Source organism: Schistocerca gregaria, chromosome 1 (genome assembly GCF_023897955.1).
Source record: "Schistocerca gregaria isolate iqSchGreg1 chromosome 1, iqSchGreg1.2, whole genome shotgun sequence".
Classification (NCBI taxonomy): Eukaryota; Metazoa; Arthropoda; class Insecta; order Orthoptera; family Acrididae; genus Schistocerca; species Schistocerca gregaria.
Genome location: NC_064920.1, coordinates 970840659 through 970858842, shown reverse-complemented (window position 1 = coordinate 970858842; position 18184 = coordinate 970840659). Strand labels below are relative to the sequence as shown.

At 36.1% G+C, this 18184-nt stretch overlaps 1 protein-coding gene and 1 long non-coding RNA gene across 3 annotated transcripts in view; one reads left to right on the top strand and one right to left on the bottom strand.

Moving 5' to 3' along the window:
- LOC126276711 (uncharacterized) overlaps nt 1-18184 on the top strand; it is a 172761-nt gene that overhangs the window by 14321 nt on the left and 140256 nt on the right. The window lies entirely within an intron of this gene.
- The window catches only part of LOC126276695 (microsomal glutathione S-transferase 1-like), a 46827-nt gene that overhangs the window by 9970 nt on the left and 18673 nt on the right, over nt 1-18184 (bottom strand). Inside the window, exon 2 of the mRNA XM_049977297.1 lies at nt 4425-4504. Coding sequence (XP_049833254.1) covers nt 4425-4504 — 80 coding nt within the window. The remainder of the gene's footprint in view (nt 1-4424; nt 4505-18184) is intronic.

Genomic DNA, 18184 nt, shown 5'->3' with positions numbered 1-18184 from the left:
CAAAATAGCATTGCCAACATTGTATCAGTGTGGGGGCAACCTGCAGCAGGGTGTACTCTGAAGAAGCATCCAAATGCAAGGTGGCTAGTAAGACTTGGATAAGCAGTTTCAGCAAGGCTACGTTGACATCTTTGGATCTTGTGCTTGATGATGTACTGTTATAAAACATTAAGATCCAAAGAGGCAATATAGCCTTGCCAAAAATGGTTACCTAAGCCAAATAAATACTTTACTAGTGATCTTGGCATGTAAATGTTTCTTTAGAGCCAATAGGAGAAACAAATATTAATTATGTTAGTGAAAGAAGACATTAAGGTCATAAATAGTAATGTGCAAATTCACAACAATGGTATCTGCCATAAAACAGATTTCATGTGGGTACCAGCAGATTAAAAAAAATCATTTATGTCAAAGAAGCTGTAGGTGTTGATGAGAGATGTTTTCCACAATTTGCTACAAAATGATCTTAAGATGTTGGCAGGAAGTACTTTCAGAAAGTGGCTTAAACAATAGTTTATACATAAAAATGCATACAACTTGGAAATAACAAATAATAATGTAAGTGCTACAATCTTCTCCTAGCAATAAATGTTGTACTTAATTACATATAAAATCAGCTGTTCGTTATGGGGTGAATGACTGTCCTACTGTATGAATTAAATCATAGAAGAGTGTGAAAACCTTCTTTGTGTACACAAATAATGCTGTAAATGTTCTTTATATTTTACAGTTGTTTAAAATAACTTAATGCACAGAAAATAAATTACACTGTACAAGTTCAAGCACAGCTTTAGATGACCCCTATGATCTATCTGTAGAGTGGTGAAGTCAAGATCTGTTTAATATGAATGAACACTGTAGTGAAGACTCTATAACATGACAGATGCATGCAAGTGTAACTAACAAGAGCTTAGACAGCCCAGAGAGGAGTGGTGCTGGGGAAAAAACCCACCACTCATGCAGTGGTAGCAGTGTACACCACTGTTTTATGCTTCTGCAAGAGCAGACTGACACATTGTCAAAGGAAACACCAATTCCTTCTGGTATTGTGAAAGTCATACCTCTTTATGGAATATAATTAGCCTCTTCACTCATTTAGAAAAAAAAGAAGACAATCAGCAATGCACTACCCAAAGCAACCCAAAGTACACAAATTGTTTGGTAATGGTTACCCCATGATTACTTGCTTAGGTTGCTGCTGTTATAAATGTGATACTTGAGATCCAACATACAGCAGTAAGTTATATTATCATAACTCAATACATCTTTCACCTAAAACTGTCATGTTAAAGTGTCCTCAAAATAATAATTACTTACAACCAAAACAGAAACTGTTGGATTTCAGCTGAGAGAAGTAAAATTTCTAAATATTGTTTGATTTATGGTTTTTTGAATTTTCTAAAATTCTTTTGTTATGATAGTGATTAGAAGCAAGAAAACGTGTTTTGCAGCAGTTCTCAGCAAAAACATTTCATACCTTCTCTACCTTCTTCTTGGAATCTATTCACACCCTCAAACCTTAGAAGTTGACACTCCTGTTGGAAACAACTTTATCTTCTACAAATAAGTCAAAGTGAAACTGAAGTTTATGGACAACCATTCTGCCAACATACACATGTGTTAGTTATCATCATCATCATCATCATTATCAGGTTGCATGTTCATTTTTCCAGGTGCTGATGATGAGCCTCTTGCAACTTTTTCTATTCTTGTACAGCTCTTCTGTATGGACCCTCTTCTAGAGGAGACCACAGCATTCACAAAATTCGTATGCAACAGCTAGAACTTTACAGAGTGAGAGGTACAGCATTCAATCTGATAAAATCCTACTTAATGAACAGATATCAAAAAGTAGAAATATGAGGTTAGCAGATTAATAAATGCTACTCATATATGGGGAAGATTCCAAATGGTGTGCCTGAGGGAAGTGTCTAAAGGTCACTCACCTTTCAGATGAAATCCATTTTATTTGCAGATGACACAAATAGTTCAATTAAGGGGATGCATCTAAAAACATCTACACATGGAGCTGAAAGTGTGTTCATAGTCTAGATAACAGGTTTGGAAATAATAAACTGATATTGAGTTAGGGAAAAAAAAGATATTGTGAGCTTTAAAAACAACCATTAAAAAAGTAAAGAGTTAATGCAAAAAATCGGACAACAAACTTGCACAAGTACTTTGTGTAAACTCTTTAGGGTCTCCACCTCAATGATAGATCAACATGGACTGAATACTTCAGTAGTATAAGCAGTAAATTAAATTCAGACTGCTATGAATATGAAAGTTAGACAAAATTGTTAGTACTGAAGTCCTTTGCACACTTAGAATCCATAATGTCATATGGAACGGAACTATGGAGAAGGTAAATAAGTATGAAGGAGGTACTCATCATACAGAAAAGGTCAATATGCTTAATGACCAATGTGAAACAATGAACAAGATGCCTTCAAACATTCAAACTAATAAATATTTAAACAGCAACAGATATTTATGTATACACCAGACGTCTCCCGTAAAAGTCATGGGCATATTGTCTCTAATGTTTTGGCAGATATTTACAATTTTGCTCTTGAATTGTGTAACTGGAGTAAATCCAAACAATTACTGCTGATAATGTTGTGACAAGATACTCAATCTAAAACAAGAGGCATTAGTTTGTTATCCATTACAAAAACTTATTTTTAAATCAAAATTTTACATGCCCATTTGATAGAGCTCTCCTAGATTAGTCTAGCGTGACTTTCATTCTACTGACATGTATTAACAGGAATAGTAGCTCATGATGAATAAACAGGAATCCAGCAGTAACTTAGTAGTGCTGCTTGCTTGGCAGTAGTAGTCAGAATGGGTCAGGTCAGTGCTGGGCACTTTAAAAAAATTTGTTGTGTGTGTGTGTGTGTGTGTAATGCTAGTAAACTCTGAGAAGAACATTACTAATTAGAATTAACAAAAAAAAAGGAGGTTCATCTGTACGAAACAGTGAACTGTTGGATACTGAGAATAAACCAACATGGGACAGGTCATTATGAGAAAAGTGTATCACATTCAACTGTCTTCAAAGCAGTATTAGTCAAGTAAAGAATATTAATGCCTTTAAGCACACAGCAAGAGAAATACTGGAGAAAAGCCTATTTTATTCTTTAAATGAATTTGCTGATTGTTGCAAGGAAAAGACAAAAGTATGACTTATGCAAAAGCAAGAAAAAAGAATTAATCGTCATTCAGTCTTGATAAGCAATGTATATGTATGTAAATTTAAACAAAAGGGAATTAGTCATATACTTTAAGAAGAATTGAATATACGTAAATATCATACACCGCATGTACTATGCTGCAGTTTGTGCTATATATGCACTAAATTGCAAATAAAGTATATAATTGTCATTAAGTGATCAAAGTATCAAGCTCCATTTGTAATTATGAAACATGTATCAACTGAAGTACATCAAATAAATAAACTTTCAGTGACACCCTTATTATTTTGATCCATCTTCCCCTTCAACCATTCATCATGTTAACAAGGGGTTAAAAAAATTCACGCATCACAGTGACCTCATGCTGAAGTGTGTAGGTAACCATCTTGCATATATACACATGTATTAATAATGGTTTGTTGTAATTTTGTATATCTGTATTGACAGAATTAAGAATTTTAACTTCTGGAGTTAAATAATGGTCAGAAATTTGATGTCTGAAGTTTGAAAGTATTAAAGACAATGTTAAGAAATACCAGTTGCAGAGAAGTAGGAAGGATTTTGGAAAGAAAAATTGTCATTTTGGGTCAGAATATGGGGATAGTAAAAGTTCTCACAGAGGCTGTGGTTCAGCTGATCCAGTTTATTGTTAATGATAGGATAATGGATGTCACCTGGTTGTGGGAGTGGTTGGAAAGTTACGTGCATGGAGGATATGCCACAGAAATTTGTTTATGATTAGTTTTGTGCGGTACTCACAAACTGTGAAGACAATGACCTCAACTTCAAATACTGAGTTGGAGTTGATCATCATGGAAGCTGTACTATTTATGTATATGGGTGGCAAGACTTTATGAAAAAGTCATATTTCTGTACAAGGAGAGTGGTCAGGAAACTGGAGGTGTTGTTGGTGTACTTAATACGGATGGAAACTGATATCACAAGATTGTCAGTTTGTTTTAACAATAGTGAGATTGTAGAAACTGATGATAAAAATTTGTCAATTTTTAAGGTTGTGTGATTTGTAATAAATTAAGAGTGGACTTTATATGTAGATCATTTTGTAAATCAGTTACAGAGCGATAAAATTACAGGTTTATCATCCATTTCCTCCATTAATACATGAAACTGTCATTTCAGCCTGCTTCAAAAAATTGTTCACTTGACTGAGCATCTCAAACATATTGTACCAACAAGTGAACGTCCCACAATAGGTAATAAGTTTACCTGCGAACTCTTTCAACATCTGGATCATCCTGTTTTAAGGTACCATCAAAAAACTTTGCATCTTCAGGATTTATGAACACCTGAAAAGAAAGAACTTGATTAAGAGGTTATGACTTTATTATACAGAATTACTGATGAGCAATAATAAAAATATCTTTTTCATATAAATGAAAATAAACAAGTTGTATTTACAACAGCAACTTAAATATCTCAATCATAAGGAGAACGAATAGTGATGAACAATAACTATCATTATGTTTTGTCGTATAAAATAGTTTTTTAAATGCTCATACAAGGTTAGAATGAGATTATTGACTTGTCTTATCTCACTACGTTACTGTTTATGAAAGCTCAGCTTGAAATATATGTTGGCTTTGTAATTAGTAGTTGACATGTTGTTACACAAATTTACACCACTGACCTTAGCCCCCTGCCATATTTCAGACATTCCTCCCACATAAACAATCTTCATTCATTAACATCATCATGCATCCCTAAGAAAGATCATTAAGTTGGTCTGGTACTGATCATAGTTGCATATTGTTACTATTTAGCAGATGTATGGTATGTTCTGTATAGAGCTGAAAAGCCATTTTCAAATAGGCTAACATTTCTGACTCTCATATCTAATTTTCGTCAGAGTTCATCAGTATGCCACTATGGTTCAAGAAGAATTAATGTTAGATATACATCTGCACACATGTTGTATGCAGTGATTATGTGCTTATCCACTACTTTGGCAACACAGTTTTATTGCTTCAATTGCACATCATCTGAGCAGACTTCCAGAATAATTTGAATCTTCAAGAAAAAAAGCCAAGGAATGTATTAGTAGTAGTAGTAGTAGTAGTAGTAGTTTTATTCATCCGTAGATCTCTTTTTACAAGGATATAGGACATGTCAAAGTATTTACAAGCTTAGATCAATTTACAATAAGCTAATTCGTATACACATATATTTACAGACTTCTAGAGACAATCATTAGATTTTACTCCTGGTATACAATAATTTATTTACAAATAACTCATTAAATAATGTAATGCCACACTATTCACTCATATTTCACTATCAGTCACTGCACACACTATACACACATTGTTTCATAACACTTCACTCACTACACACACACACACACACACACACACACACACACACACACACACAGGTGATCCTTGGGCCATTTTCTGTACTGCAAGTTCCCATTTGCTATCCTGAAAAACTGAGTCAGCATCCCTTCATAATGAGTGAGATGTTGAGCTCAGAAAGAGGAAGAGGTGTTAGTATTGTGCTATGCATAGCTTGAGGGGAGAGTGTCTCTAGAAAGGAAAAAAGAAGAAAAATAATAAAGTGAAGGTGTTATGTGGAATATTGGATGTTTTATAATCATCATTATTATTATTATTTGTTTGTATAACATTTTTTTATCAAACCCCTACTCTGCTTTATCTAAGTAATCCTTCAATGTATAAAATGTATTGCATAACAGGTACTTTTTAGCTGCCTTCTTAAATAAGTGTATTTTTGAAATTTCTTTAATCTCTTTTGGTAATTTATTGTACAGTTTTATTCCTTGGTAGAAAATGCTGTTTTGAGTTTTATGTTTATTTTTTCTTGGTAAATGTAAGTTGAGTCTATCTCTTGTTGCATGGTCATGGACAGAGCTGTTTGTGCAGTAATTGCCAATGTTACTTTTGATGTGTACAACTGACTGGTAAATGTGTTCACATGGAGCAGTTAAAATTCCCGGTGTTTTGAACAGATCTTTACAATGAGCTCAACTACTATTTCTGGATATTATTCTTATGGCTCTTTTCTGGAGTTTGAAAATTGTGTTCATATTTTGTGGATTTGTTCCCCAAAAAAGAATGCCATAGCTAAGAATTGAGTGTACATATGAATAATATGTAACTAAAAGACACTGCATGTTACACACAGATGATAGAATTCTAAGGGCATAACATGCTGATGACATTCTGTTTGCAAGTACCTTTGTGTGTTCGCACCACTTCAGCTGAGAGTCAATATTCATTCCTAGAAATTTTGCATTTGTTACACAGTCTATAGAGGTGCCATCTACATTTAATTTAACATTGTCATTTTTCCTCTTCAAACTGAAGTTCATGGCATTAGTTTTCTTTATGTTTAATGTCAATTTGTTGCTTATTGACCAATCGTAAACTTCCTTGAGAGTTTCATTTGCTTTCTCGGTAAGGAGTTCTCTTGTTCTCTCAGTGACTATAATATTGCTGTCATCAGCGAAGAGAATTTTCTCACCATGAGTAACACTACTGGGAAAGTCATTGATGTATATCAGGAATAGTATTGGTCCTAATATGCTACCTTGTGGAACCCCTATATTAATATGTTTTGGTTCTGATAAGTATTTTACTAAATGTTTAGATCTATTTAGATCTGTTTAGATCACAGTAGGCAATAAACAATTTTCAAATACTACTTCTAACTCATTTCACAGAAAACAATTACATGTTCTGAAAAATAACTTCTATATTTTATGATCACACTATTCATCATTTGTCTACATACTTAACAGGTATGTGATCTAATGAATACTTGCAAGAGGAATGTACTGAATGAAAGTGGGTTTTTAACTGTGATCGCTAAATCTTATAATTCCAAAAAGGATACGTAATCTTTACAGTTTATTGATATAAATTACAGAATTGGCTCCGTGGGTAGTATTTTAGCTTTTTGAAATTTATAATGGGCTATTGAGATATGTTTTGTGATGTAGGAAACTGTCATTCTTTCTCAAATTACTTAAATAAACAAGAACTTACTCTTGTATGGTGAGAGGTGGGAACATGTAATGCATCCAGGAACATTGTCAAACATGATTGTTTTGGATAAGATCATTTGACACTAACTAAAAGCCAGTAACTTGTTTTGTTACATTGGCATGTCCAGGAAAGCATTGAAATCTTGTGTGGACATGACAGGACTCAGCCATGTTAGCAATCAGCTGCATGACCCAAGACATATTTAATAGCTATGCTGATGTGCTCATGTATACAATTGGGAAAAGGAAGGAATCTCTAAATATGGATCCCTTACTTTTCTGACAGTTATGTCAAAGGCTTTTAAGAAAGTAACTCATTAATAACATCTTAGTTTGGATTTTATAAGAGAAAACTACTTTTATGTCTCACTTTCATTCATTCATTGGTTGTCAAGTTAAGATGTGATAGAATAAAATAAGAAAATAATCCTGCTTACATTTTCCATGATTTTTCCTCCACGCTGAATTGTGAAATTGCACTTCAGGTACAAAAATGTTACTTCATCAATAGCACGTTATTTGCATGGCACCGGTCTGGGTGGCCGAGCGGTTCTAGGTTGTAATGATTTATGTAGGGGTGACTAATTTTTTGTCGGGTGAGCTCACTACATAAGTGTCTGGAACCGCGCGACTGCTATGGTCGCAGGTTCGAATCCTGCCTCGGGCATGGGTGTGTGTCATGTCCTTAGGTTGGTTAGGTTTAACTAGTTCTAAGTTATAGGGGACTGATGACTTCAGAAGTCAAGTCCCATAGTGCTCAGGGCCATTTGAGCCATTTGCATGACCTAAATCTTATGCCCAAAATAGGAAACAGAAGACCATATTGACAACATTCATTAGAAGGTATTAAAAAACCTGTTATGCTCATTGGTGATGCATTAAGTGCTACTAAAAGACCTAATCTGTACCACAACAGAACCAGTGACAAAGAGATGAACAGGGTTATACTTGATTCAAAACAAACATCTAACTCTTGTACCTATAAGAAAATTATTATGAGTTTCAAACCTATAGAATCTATTAATATGACTCAGAGACAAATATTGTTGGTCAGTTACAACATGAAATTTGTGCTCTTGTATGGCAAGAGGTGGGAACATGTAATGCATCCAAGAACATTGTCGAACATGATAGTTTTGGTGATCCAAATGTTACAGTATAGAGAGACATAATATTGCATGGGTGTACTGACCTCCAAATCTTTGAACATGTTACACTCACCAATCAGCATTACTATGACGCTGTACCCCTTCCCCAGGTATATCTTTTCAGGGGTGCATTTGGTTTTGACTTCATTGTTATGGATGACAACCTGCAAACAAACTGAACTCTGCAGGTGGAGAAGCTTTAAGATATTCAGCAAAATGGACCGATCTGTCCATTCCCCCAACATAAATCCCATGGAGCATGTGTGAGATGCTTTGGGGAGATGTACTGCAGCACATCCATATGCACCAATGATCATCCAATAGTTGTAAACCATGCTGGTGGAAGAATTGAATGCCCTACCACAGGAACTCCTAACCAACCTCGTGGCCAGCTTGGGAGCAAGTTAAAGAGCATGCATTGCCATCTGAGGTGATCACACACATTGTGAAGAACTATGTCTCAACTTTTGTAACATCCAGGGGACCATCATAAATCGTGTTGACTTCAGTTAATTATTGCATTTGAATAAAAGTGTCATTTCTGTTCGTCTCATTGCATATTTTTTTGTTTGCTTCTGTACTGTACTGTACTATGGCAGTTCTTTTTATGTGCAACCCAAGTTTTATTGAGCCATATTACTTGGTAGTGACACATTGTTCAAAAGTTACATTTGTCCTTAGGTTTTGCTTACTAGCGTATTTGTAGTCTGTTGTAATTTAATTGTAAAACATGGAAATTCTTGGTGGAAGGCAGTGATTATGGCAGAAGGAACTGCCTCTATAGCTCATGTCATAATAGCTGATGTGAAAAAATAAGGTGTGGTCCGGACAGTTCTTACAGTGCATATTTTACTTGACTTTCAGTTTTCTTATTATTCTCCTCACGGTTTATAGTCTCTTAAAGGTTCTCATTTGAGTCACTCTGTCATTATCTTGCCCATTCCATATGATATTTTAGAAGTTTACAAGTATTTTCTAGTGGCTCAAAAATTCCTATCTTTGCAGGAAAAAAACATTTCAGTGGTCAAAGTGGAGACTTGCAGGCATTTATTTAGTGACCAGCTTTAATTATGCAATATGGCAGGGCAGACTGCGGAAACAAGGAGCCAAATGGGGAAGTTTAGCTCCCTGGAGCCTATTTCTAAAGGTAAATGATGGCCTGGGAAGGATGAGGCATGTGGTCCAATGATGTTCAAGTGCCGTGATCCCAAATGAGTTGTCAACTTCAGCTATCAATTCTTTGTTTGAGGTGAATCTTTGTCCACCAAGAACAATTTTTCAGTTTTGGGGGAAAAGGAAGTCTGATGGAGCCATATCAGGTGAATGAGGTTGGCGTGGCAACAATTTATACCTTTGTTCGTCTAATTTTGCTATGGTGACAGCACATGTTTGCGGGTGCACATTCTCTTGATGGAAGATGACTTTCTTCCTTGCTAAACTGGCTTTTTTTGGGTATCTTTTGTTGTAATTTGTCCAGGAGGTTATTATAGTATTCCCAGTAATTGTTTGCCCAGTGGGGAGATAATCTACAAACAGAATCCCCGTCACATCCGAGAACACTGATGCCATGACCTTTTCCGCTGAAAGAATTGTCTTTGCTCTCTTTAGTGGTAAAGAATCAGCATATTTCCACTGCTTTGCCTGTTGTTTTGTCTGTGGGGTATAGTAGTGCACCCAAGTTTCATCTTAGATCACAAACCGGCACAAAAAATCTTGTTCGTTTCTCCTAAAATGAGCCAAACATTGTTCCAAGATGTTCATCTTACAGATATTTTTTTCATTTCCAGTTCTTCAGTTAAAATGTGTTATACGCTTTCAGATGACACCTGTCAAGTGTGACCAATTTCATGCTCTTTCAATCAGTGATCCTCCATGACCATTTTGTGCACTTCTGCAATGATTCTGGAGTAGTGACAAATCTTAGCCGACCACTGTGTGAATCATCATCCAAGCTCTCCTGACCAAATTTAAATTCATTTGTCCACTTGGCAACAGCTGAATATAAAGGAGTAACGTCCCTCAGTGTATTCTGAAAATCGGCATGAATGTCCTTTGCTTCCATACCTTTGTTTATGAAATACTTAATCACTGCTCAAATCTAGTTTTTTTCCATCTTTGCAAATCACTATGTGGGAACAACAAAAGAGCCACATCACTGCCACAGCTCTCTTTCAAGAGCACTTAAATTGTTATGTGTTTACAGGCAACAGTCCAATGAATATCACGTGAACAACTCGTTGCACTAACACTGACCTCTCGTGGTGATTCCGAGAACGTTTCAAACTACCCATCATACATATTGGTAGAAAAGCCTAAGCCCCTTACAGCCTTTACCACTGATTGGTTTTGAGTTTAATAGAGTCTCATTGAAGTTATCAATCAGAACAGCTGTACTTTCTCAATTAATGAACCAAATATTTTCCATTATTAAATTTTCTTACATCTAAAATTGTTCAGGCAATTTAGTCATAAAAAAGTAAGACTACAGAAGAACACTTTCAGCACTTACTTAAAATTTTTTTCTGTCTTTGTAAACCATTTCTTATAGTTAACGCATATAAAATGAAGTTAGCATGTCTTACAATTCAGTGTTTGGAGTATGTGGTTTCACTGGATGGTATTACTATAGATCCAGAATGGGTACACTCCATCCTGGGCTTTCTGCCTCCTAAAAATAATAAATTTATAGCCCATTTTATTGGGATGGCAAACTTCTTTAGAAAGTTTATTCCTAGATTCACCCATAAAATGACATCATTAAATGAGTTATGTCAGGAAGGCCAGAGTCTGAGTTTATCAAATCATGGAAGCCACCCTCTAGAGCTTTGAAGCACATTAACCACTGCAGTGCTAGCTTTACCAGATTTTAATGAACAGTTCACACTGTTCTGTAAACTGATGCGTCAGTGTTGTGAATAAGAAAAGTTTTACTGCAAGAAAGTGAGGAGGGGCAGTTAGAATATTGGGTTTTGGTTTTGAAGTTTGTAACATTTGAGAGAATGATAATGTCGTGGCCGATACTCTTAGTAGTGAAGCCTATACTCTTAAGAATGACATTTTATACTGTAATGCTCAAAAAGATGAAAAACCTAAAATTTGGATCCCTCAAGAATTAGTAACATATACTTTCACCTACTTTCATGAGTCACCATTGGGGAGGAGGGGGGGGGGATGTCATTAGATGTCTTTCAAACTAGAAATAGAGTAAGAGGGAATCCTTTATATGGCAAAATATGGTGCAGATATTAAGAACTGGATTGCAGTTTGCAAATATTGTGCTGTGAGCAAACTTGCACAGAATTCAGAACTTAGTGTTTAGCATGGAATACAAATGACAGTCCAACTTAGCATTGTTCACTTACATGAAGCATTATTAGAGATCAAGGAAGTGATAAAAATAAAACCTGGACTAACGGATTTCTTGTTTACTGACACTTATCCACACAGCTATACACTCATCAAATATTGCATCATTTTAAAAATGAATGAATAATAACAACTGATCAACTGTGGGAGTGGTAGTTGCAGACATCACTTAGCATTGTGTTATGTCAAATACAGTGCCTGACAAAAAACATGAATCACCTAGAAGAGATAGTCAAAAGTCGATGTAACTTCATACATGTACACACCATCAATGAGTATTTAAATGGTTAGAGTTGCAACACTGTGACAGGTATAAAGGCTGCCAGGGTGCATTAGTGTCATTATCAGGTTCCAGTTGACCACATCTGTCCACTACAACTGAGTATGATGTACTATGCACCAAGCACATAGCAACCCCTACATATCTACACCTGCCCTCCAAAAACATGAAACATTCTGTTCATATCGCACCATTGGTTGGAGACTAGTTATAGTTGGACTAAGGAGTTACAACACCATATGTAGGGTGCCTTTAACACCACAACGCAAAAGACTGCGTTTGGACATGGTGCAACATCATACATTAAGTGGGGTCAAACTGCCAAGTCCTTGATAAATTTATTCAATTTTGTGATCATTGAAATAACATTGCATACCCTCCAACACACAAAGTTTCATATTGTTGGCTGCTCGCCATCTGGGTGCTTCACTTTACTGTCCGTCAGTTTAGTTGACAAAAATATACAATGTAGATGTTACCACATAGACATTCCCAGGAAAAACTTTTTACTTTATGTATAAATGACATATAATTAGCAGGCAAGAATCCTCTTTCTTTTTTGGGTATGGCCAAAGGTTTAGTCAATAATTAACGTCAAAGGCTTTTGCTTATAGGAATGATCTTCGTACATTGACTGATAAGACAGATAACTGCATGTGAATGTCCGAATAGGTAGCAAGCAGTGAAGCCTGGAGGAAGTTCTGTGTTTTTAGAATTGTATAAACCTCTTTTGCTTGATTCACTACTGAAACTTTTTGCACATTTTATGACCAATACACTTTGTTAAGATGACACAGCTCCATGCAGTATCTGTAATCTGATAAGTACTAATTAAATAATAAATATGTTCTTCCAACTTGTTATTTGTGAGCTGTAGAGAAGTTCAGTAGCTCTGTAAATATTTATTTGTGTCAGAAATTGTGTATAAATTTTTGATTCCTTTCATCATTATCCATGTCATTTGATTTTGGCAGATATTTGTGATTTGTTTTTATAATGTGTAGATGAAGGCAGCCCAAATGAACAAGGCCATAACGTATTTAATGCAATGGCTAATAAGGAATAGTTTTTGCGTGAGATGTGTAATTCAGTGGACCAGGTTGCACATAGTGAAATATACGATACCAGTCACTCATAACTAACATGATAGCCTTTTTATAAATTTTTCAAAGTCCAGTTAAACTATTAATCATTCCAGGTTAGGTTATTCAATATCATATCAATAAAACTATAAATGTAAAAGGAACCCATGTCATTGATAGGAATACATGAATTAATTAATGGATTAATAAACACTCAAACGTCTTTCACCAGAGTGAGTGGACAGTCCATTAATCCAATAGTTGTACATTACAACTGACACTATCCATGCACTGATAAAATGAAATTCCCACTATCTGCTGATACAGCATCTGATGTCTCTTTGAGAGACACCTGGAATACAGAGTCACTTTGACTCCTTACCCTCTCCAATATCACCACTTCTAAGCAACATTTAGTTTTACTGATGTACTGATATTCACTATCCAAACTGGTGATACTGATCACAACTTTTCTCTGTAGGAGATATTCGTGGGTAATCAGTAGCTAGAATGCCACTAAAGAGTTAGAACTTCAACCAGAGAAGTCCGCTTCTAATGTGTAAGTTCTAGTGGACTATAGCGTTGTATGTAATTAGTTACAAGTTTAAAAATGTTTATTTCATAGCACTGTATTCGAAATGAATTCCAATTCTTCTTGACAGAGCATAGGGGAACGATGCGGGAGACCCGCACCGCTGTACTAGGCAAGGTCCTTAAGGAGTTAGTTTGCCAGCAACGTCCGTAATGGTGATGAAGACGACACAACGACACCAACTCATTTCAGAGGTGAAGATCACTGACCCCGCAGGGAATCGAACCCGGAACCCCGGCTGTCAAACAATGTATCGTCATACGGGAATACTTTTTTAAAAAGCAGAATTTAATATTTCGGCTTTCTGTATGGTTTCTTCTCTTTTATCTCCATATTTATTTGCGAGAGACTGGATGGAAAGTTTGAATCCGTTCGTTGAATTTACGCTCGGCTAGAACTGCCTAGGATCCAGCGATTCACATCTTCTCTGTCTTTAGATGTAAGTTTCTTTGAAACATACACGCGAAACCGAAAAATGCGTTCTATCATTTTGTGGTGTTGTTGTCCTTTATATGGCCCCTGTTTAATGAAGAGTTTGCCTTGGGTGAAGTAAAAAAATTATAAGCAACAGATAAGGGCACATCACTGGCCATCAGTGTGTTGCAGGAAGGGCATACATTCCGTAATAGAGATAATAAATTCCGAAAATTGCCTAGCGTCCACTTTGCACAATTCAAGTAATGCTTGCAAATTGTCGAGCAAATGGGATACGATCTGTCTACAAAAATATAACATTAGGCATTTGCATACCAAAAATGAGTAGAAACGGAAAAAAGAAAGAAGCTTATCTAAAAGGAGCTCACACTTAATGGACTGTAGACATTAACCAGCCCTAGTTGTTCAGAAGTCGAGGATTTCTAGACAGCAGATCACATGTATTTCGTCATCAGTACCATCAGGGTTATATATTTTAGCCGCAGATACGAGTCAAAATTATTACAGTTACAATAGAATACGACGCACAAACAAGACCCAAAATGTTTATGCGAAATTCAGTCAGATGTGCGCAAGATCTTCCAGAACGAGCGGACATATGAATTGTAGTGTGTTGAGGAGTTACCAAGGCTGCTCATAAAAGTGACGTCAGTAGCTATTACCGAGTAGGTGCCGTCAGACGGAATGTTCGCCGCTGACTTCACTGAAACTTCTCTGAAGGGGAATATCGACAGTGCGATGTCCTAGCTGTCATATATTATAGATTTCTTCACAAGACAGCGTAGAGATGAAACCAGGCTTTCAGCATTTGATTTCAACGATTCTTTTTGACTAGCTGCTGGCAATGTACTGTACTTTATCGCGTAACTGACGCCACAAAGCCAAAGATTTTCCTGACCTTAACAGTCCTACACTGACAGCTGTTCTGTAAAATACTCAGTACAAATATTTAAACGTTATTTTCAGGAATACCGTCGCAACCGACGTTTCGATGTCCTTTTCTTGTGTCTTTTTGAAGCTACATGATCGAGTTCATAAAACGCAGAAATTGTTGTAACTTATGTAGCAGGAGACAGGCAGGTGTTAATCGAAATGAACGAAGCTTTTAGTGACAGTTTTATCAGAGGATCACTCCCACATATGTCTAAGACATTTCCGTCCTATCTTAACCCCAACTAAAGTTGCCAATGAATTTAAAAATTAATGTTGGTAACAATGATAATGCTATATACAATTTAATTGTTGGAAGCAGTTGGACATTTTTCTTTGTTGTTTAAAGTTTGAAGTATCAGTACTCAGTCCGTTGTTGCTGTTTACGAATGTTAAATCTGTTAGTTTGTGTGAGTGTTAAAAACCGCTTCGACACGCAATATATGAGCATTTGAATTAAATTTTCTTTGCATAATGTATGTCGGGGAAAATAGGTCTGCCATCTTCAATTGCCACTGGGCACTTGTGTTGTCTTTCAGTTGTGACGATAATTTATGGACTGTGGACGAAACAATAACTGCTCTTGAAGCAGATCGAAACAGAACAATACGATCAGTTGGTATCATCCCTCCTTACGACACACTGATGAAGATTCGGATTTAGCAAGTGATAAAGTTCAAGGAAAACCATGTCATTTCCCTGCACGTACTACCCGTATACTAAGGGCACCGACACTAGTTCGAGCATGTCAAGGCAAAATTTTGCACTGAGTGACAGAAGTAAACGAGAAGAAGAAATTGAGAACTCTGCAGACATTCAAACTAAACTTCCTGGTGCAAATACTGAAGAAAGTACGAAATGCACGTCATGTCAGAATTCTGCAATGAGTGGAGAAAGTCAAGGGCTAAAAGAGGTAGAAGCTGAGGTTTGCTCCGAAACCCCGACCACACCAACTGCTATTAATATGGAGGGAAGGAGGAATGAGAGATTAAGTAAAAATTTTGCAGTCGGAGGCATAAGCCAATTACAAGAAGCAGTAGAAGATACTGACGATTCTGCAGAGCCTCCAACCGTATCCAGACGCTCAAGGATAAGTCATATATAAAATCCATCATCTGAACTTGAACCAGATGAAGAAGCCAAGGTGGAAAGTAAAAGGAGTGAGAGAGTCTTATGGTCCAACTTTGTTTGATTTTCTTTCAAATGCAATAAAATCCCAACTGGATTCTTTTAAAAAGTTATTCTCTGAGGAATTAATAAATTTTATTGTTTCTCAAACAGACTTATATGCTGCACAGAAGGTTAATCATAATCCGAAAGTTTCCTATGATGAGTTGTGCACTGTCCTGGGAATACTAATTCTCTCAGGTTGTCATAAATTGCCAAATAAAAGAATGTGATATATACACTTAAATCCAAATATCTCTTGCACAATGTGCAGCTGTAGATGAAAAATGGATCAATAAATAAAAAATAAAAAAAGACAAAACAAACATAAACGAAGATGGGTTTTCTAAATAAGGCCACTGTTTAACTTTCTCAATGACGCTTTCAAGCAAGTTCTCTCTGACAATGCAGTGTGATGGGAGTATTGAACCATAGTATGAGAGGTATGGGGCTAAACGGTTTATCAAATACAAGCCAATTAGATATGGTTTCAAGCTATAGGTTTTGGCAAATCCTGATGGCTACATTATAGCTGCAGAACCTTATTGTAGCACACACACGAAGATACCTAAAATTGGTCTTGAACAGGGTGAGGATGTAGTGATTGTTTGATTCAGCATGGAAATATTCCAGGTGGAACAAAAATCTATTTTGACAATTTGTTTACATCAGTTCCATTGCTGAAAAACTGTGTAGAAGAAACCTGGGTGTCACAATGTCAAAGCGAGAAATCGAAGTTGGAAAGCAACTGAATTTGCCATCGAAGAATGAGTTAGAAATACAAGAAAGAGGAAATGCGTTTCATTATCTAACGGCTAGATGACAGCAGTGAGAGGGAATGACAATGCAGTAGTGATATTTCGTTCCAACTGTGATAATGTAGAACCTTTAAGTATGGAAAGATTCAGCAGAACGGAAAGAATCGATAAAGATGCCTGATTATGTGAAACAATATAATCTGCTTATGGGTGAGGTTGGTCTGAATGATCGATTCACACCTACATAGTGGACAAAAATGAGGATTAAAAAATTGTGATGGTCTCCGTTTGCGTGGAGTATTGACGTATGTTGCGGACAGGAATGGTTGTTATATCGGAGGTTGGAAAATGATGTGCCGTATTTCAGTTTCAAAGGCAAGTTTTTATTCAAATTTTGAAAACCCGTGGAACCACGAGAGCAAAACCTGGTCCATCATCACGATTTCTTCCATTAGATGATATAAAGCAGGAGAGAAAAGATCGTCTCATCGTCAAAGGACAGCCTAAGTATCGTAGATGCCAGGTATGCAAGAATCGAACTGGGTATATATATGTGAAATGCCAGGTACTACTTCATCCAGATTGCTTTCGGGGGGGGGGGGGGGGGGGGGGTTCATAAATTTTGAAATAGCTGTAAGCTACGGTTCAGATCAGAATTTTTCTAATTATTCAAAACTGTTTCGCTGTTTAAATACCTTTTTAAAATGTAATGTAAGAATGTATAATAAAAACAGTCAGAAAAATACAATATTGTAATAAAACCGGAAATGTGTTTCATTTGTTACCTTAACGTTCGTGACTGTATAAATGAAAATTAAACTGAAATTATATATTTACGTAAACCTATTACAAAACAATAACCTACAATTATTTTAAGCAGAAAAACCGAACACAATAATTCTGGGCACTAATGGATTAACGCTGTTTGTAGTAAGCAAGTTCTACTGGATGAGTTAAAATCAAGTATTACAGTGAAGGACAACTGGAAAAAATTGCCCGAATTTTAATAATACCACCCTTGTTATGAATTTCGCATTCGGAATATGAATGCCTCCTTGGCTTGATTGAAGACGCAAGTTACAGTTGAGTTGCAATCACAACTACTCATAGTCGGTCGTAGTTGATTGACCTCTTTCATGGAAAGGAACCGTAAATTGTACACTAATTACAAGAAAAGCAGCAATACCGATTTATTCCAATCTCAT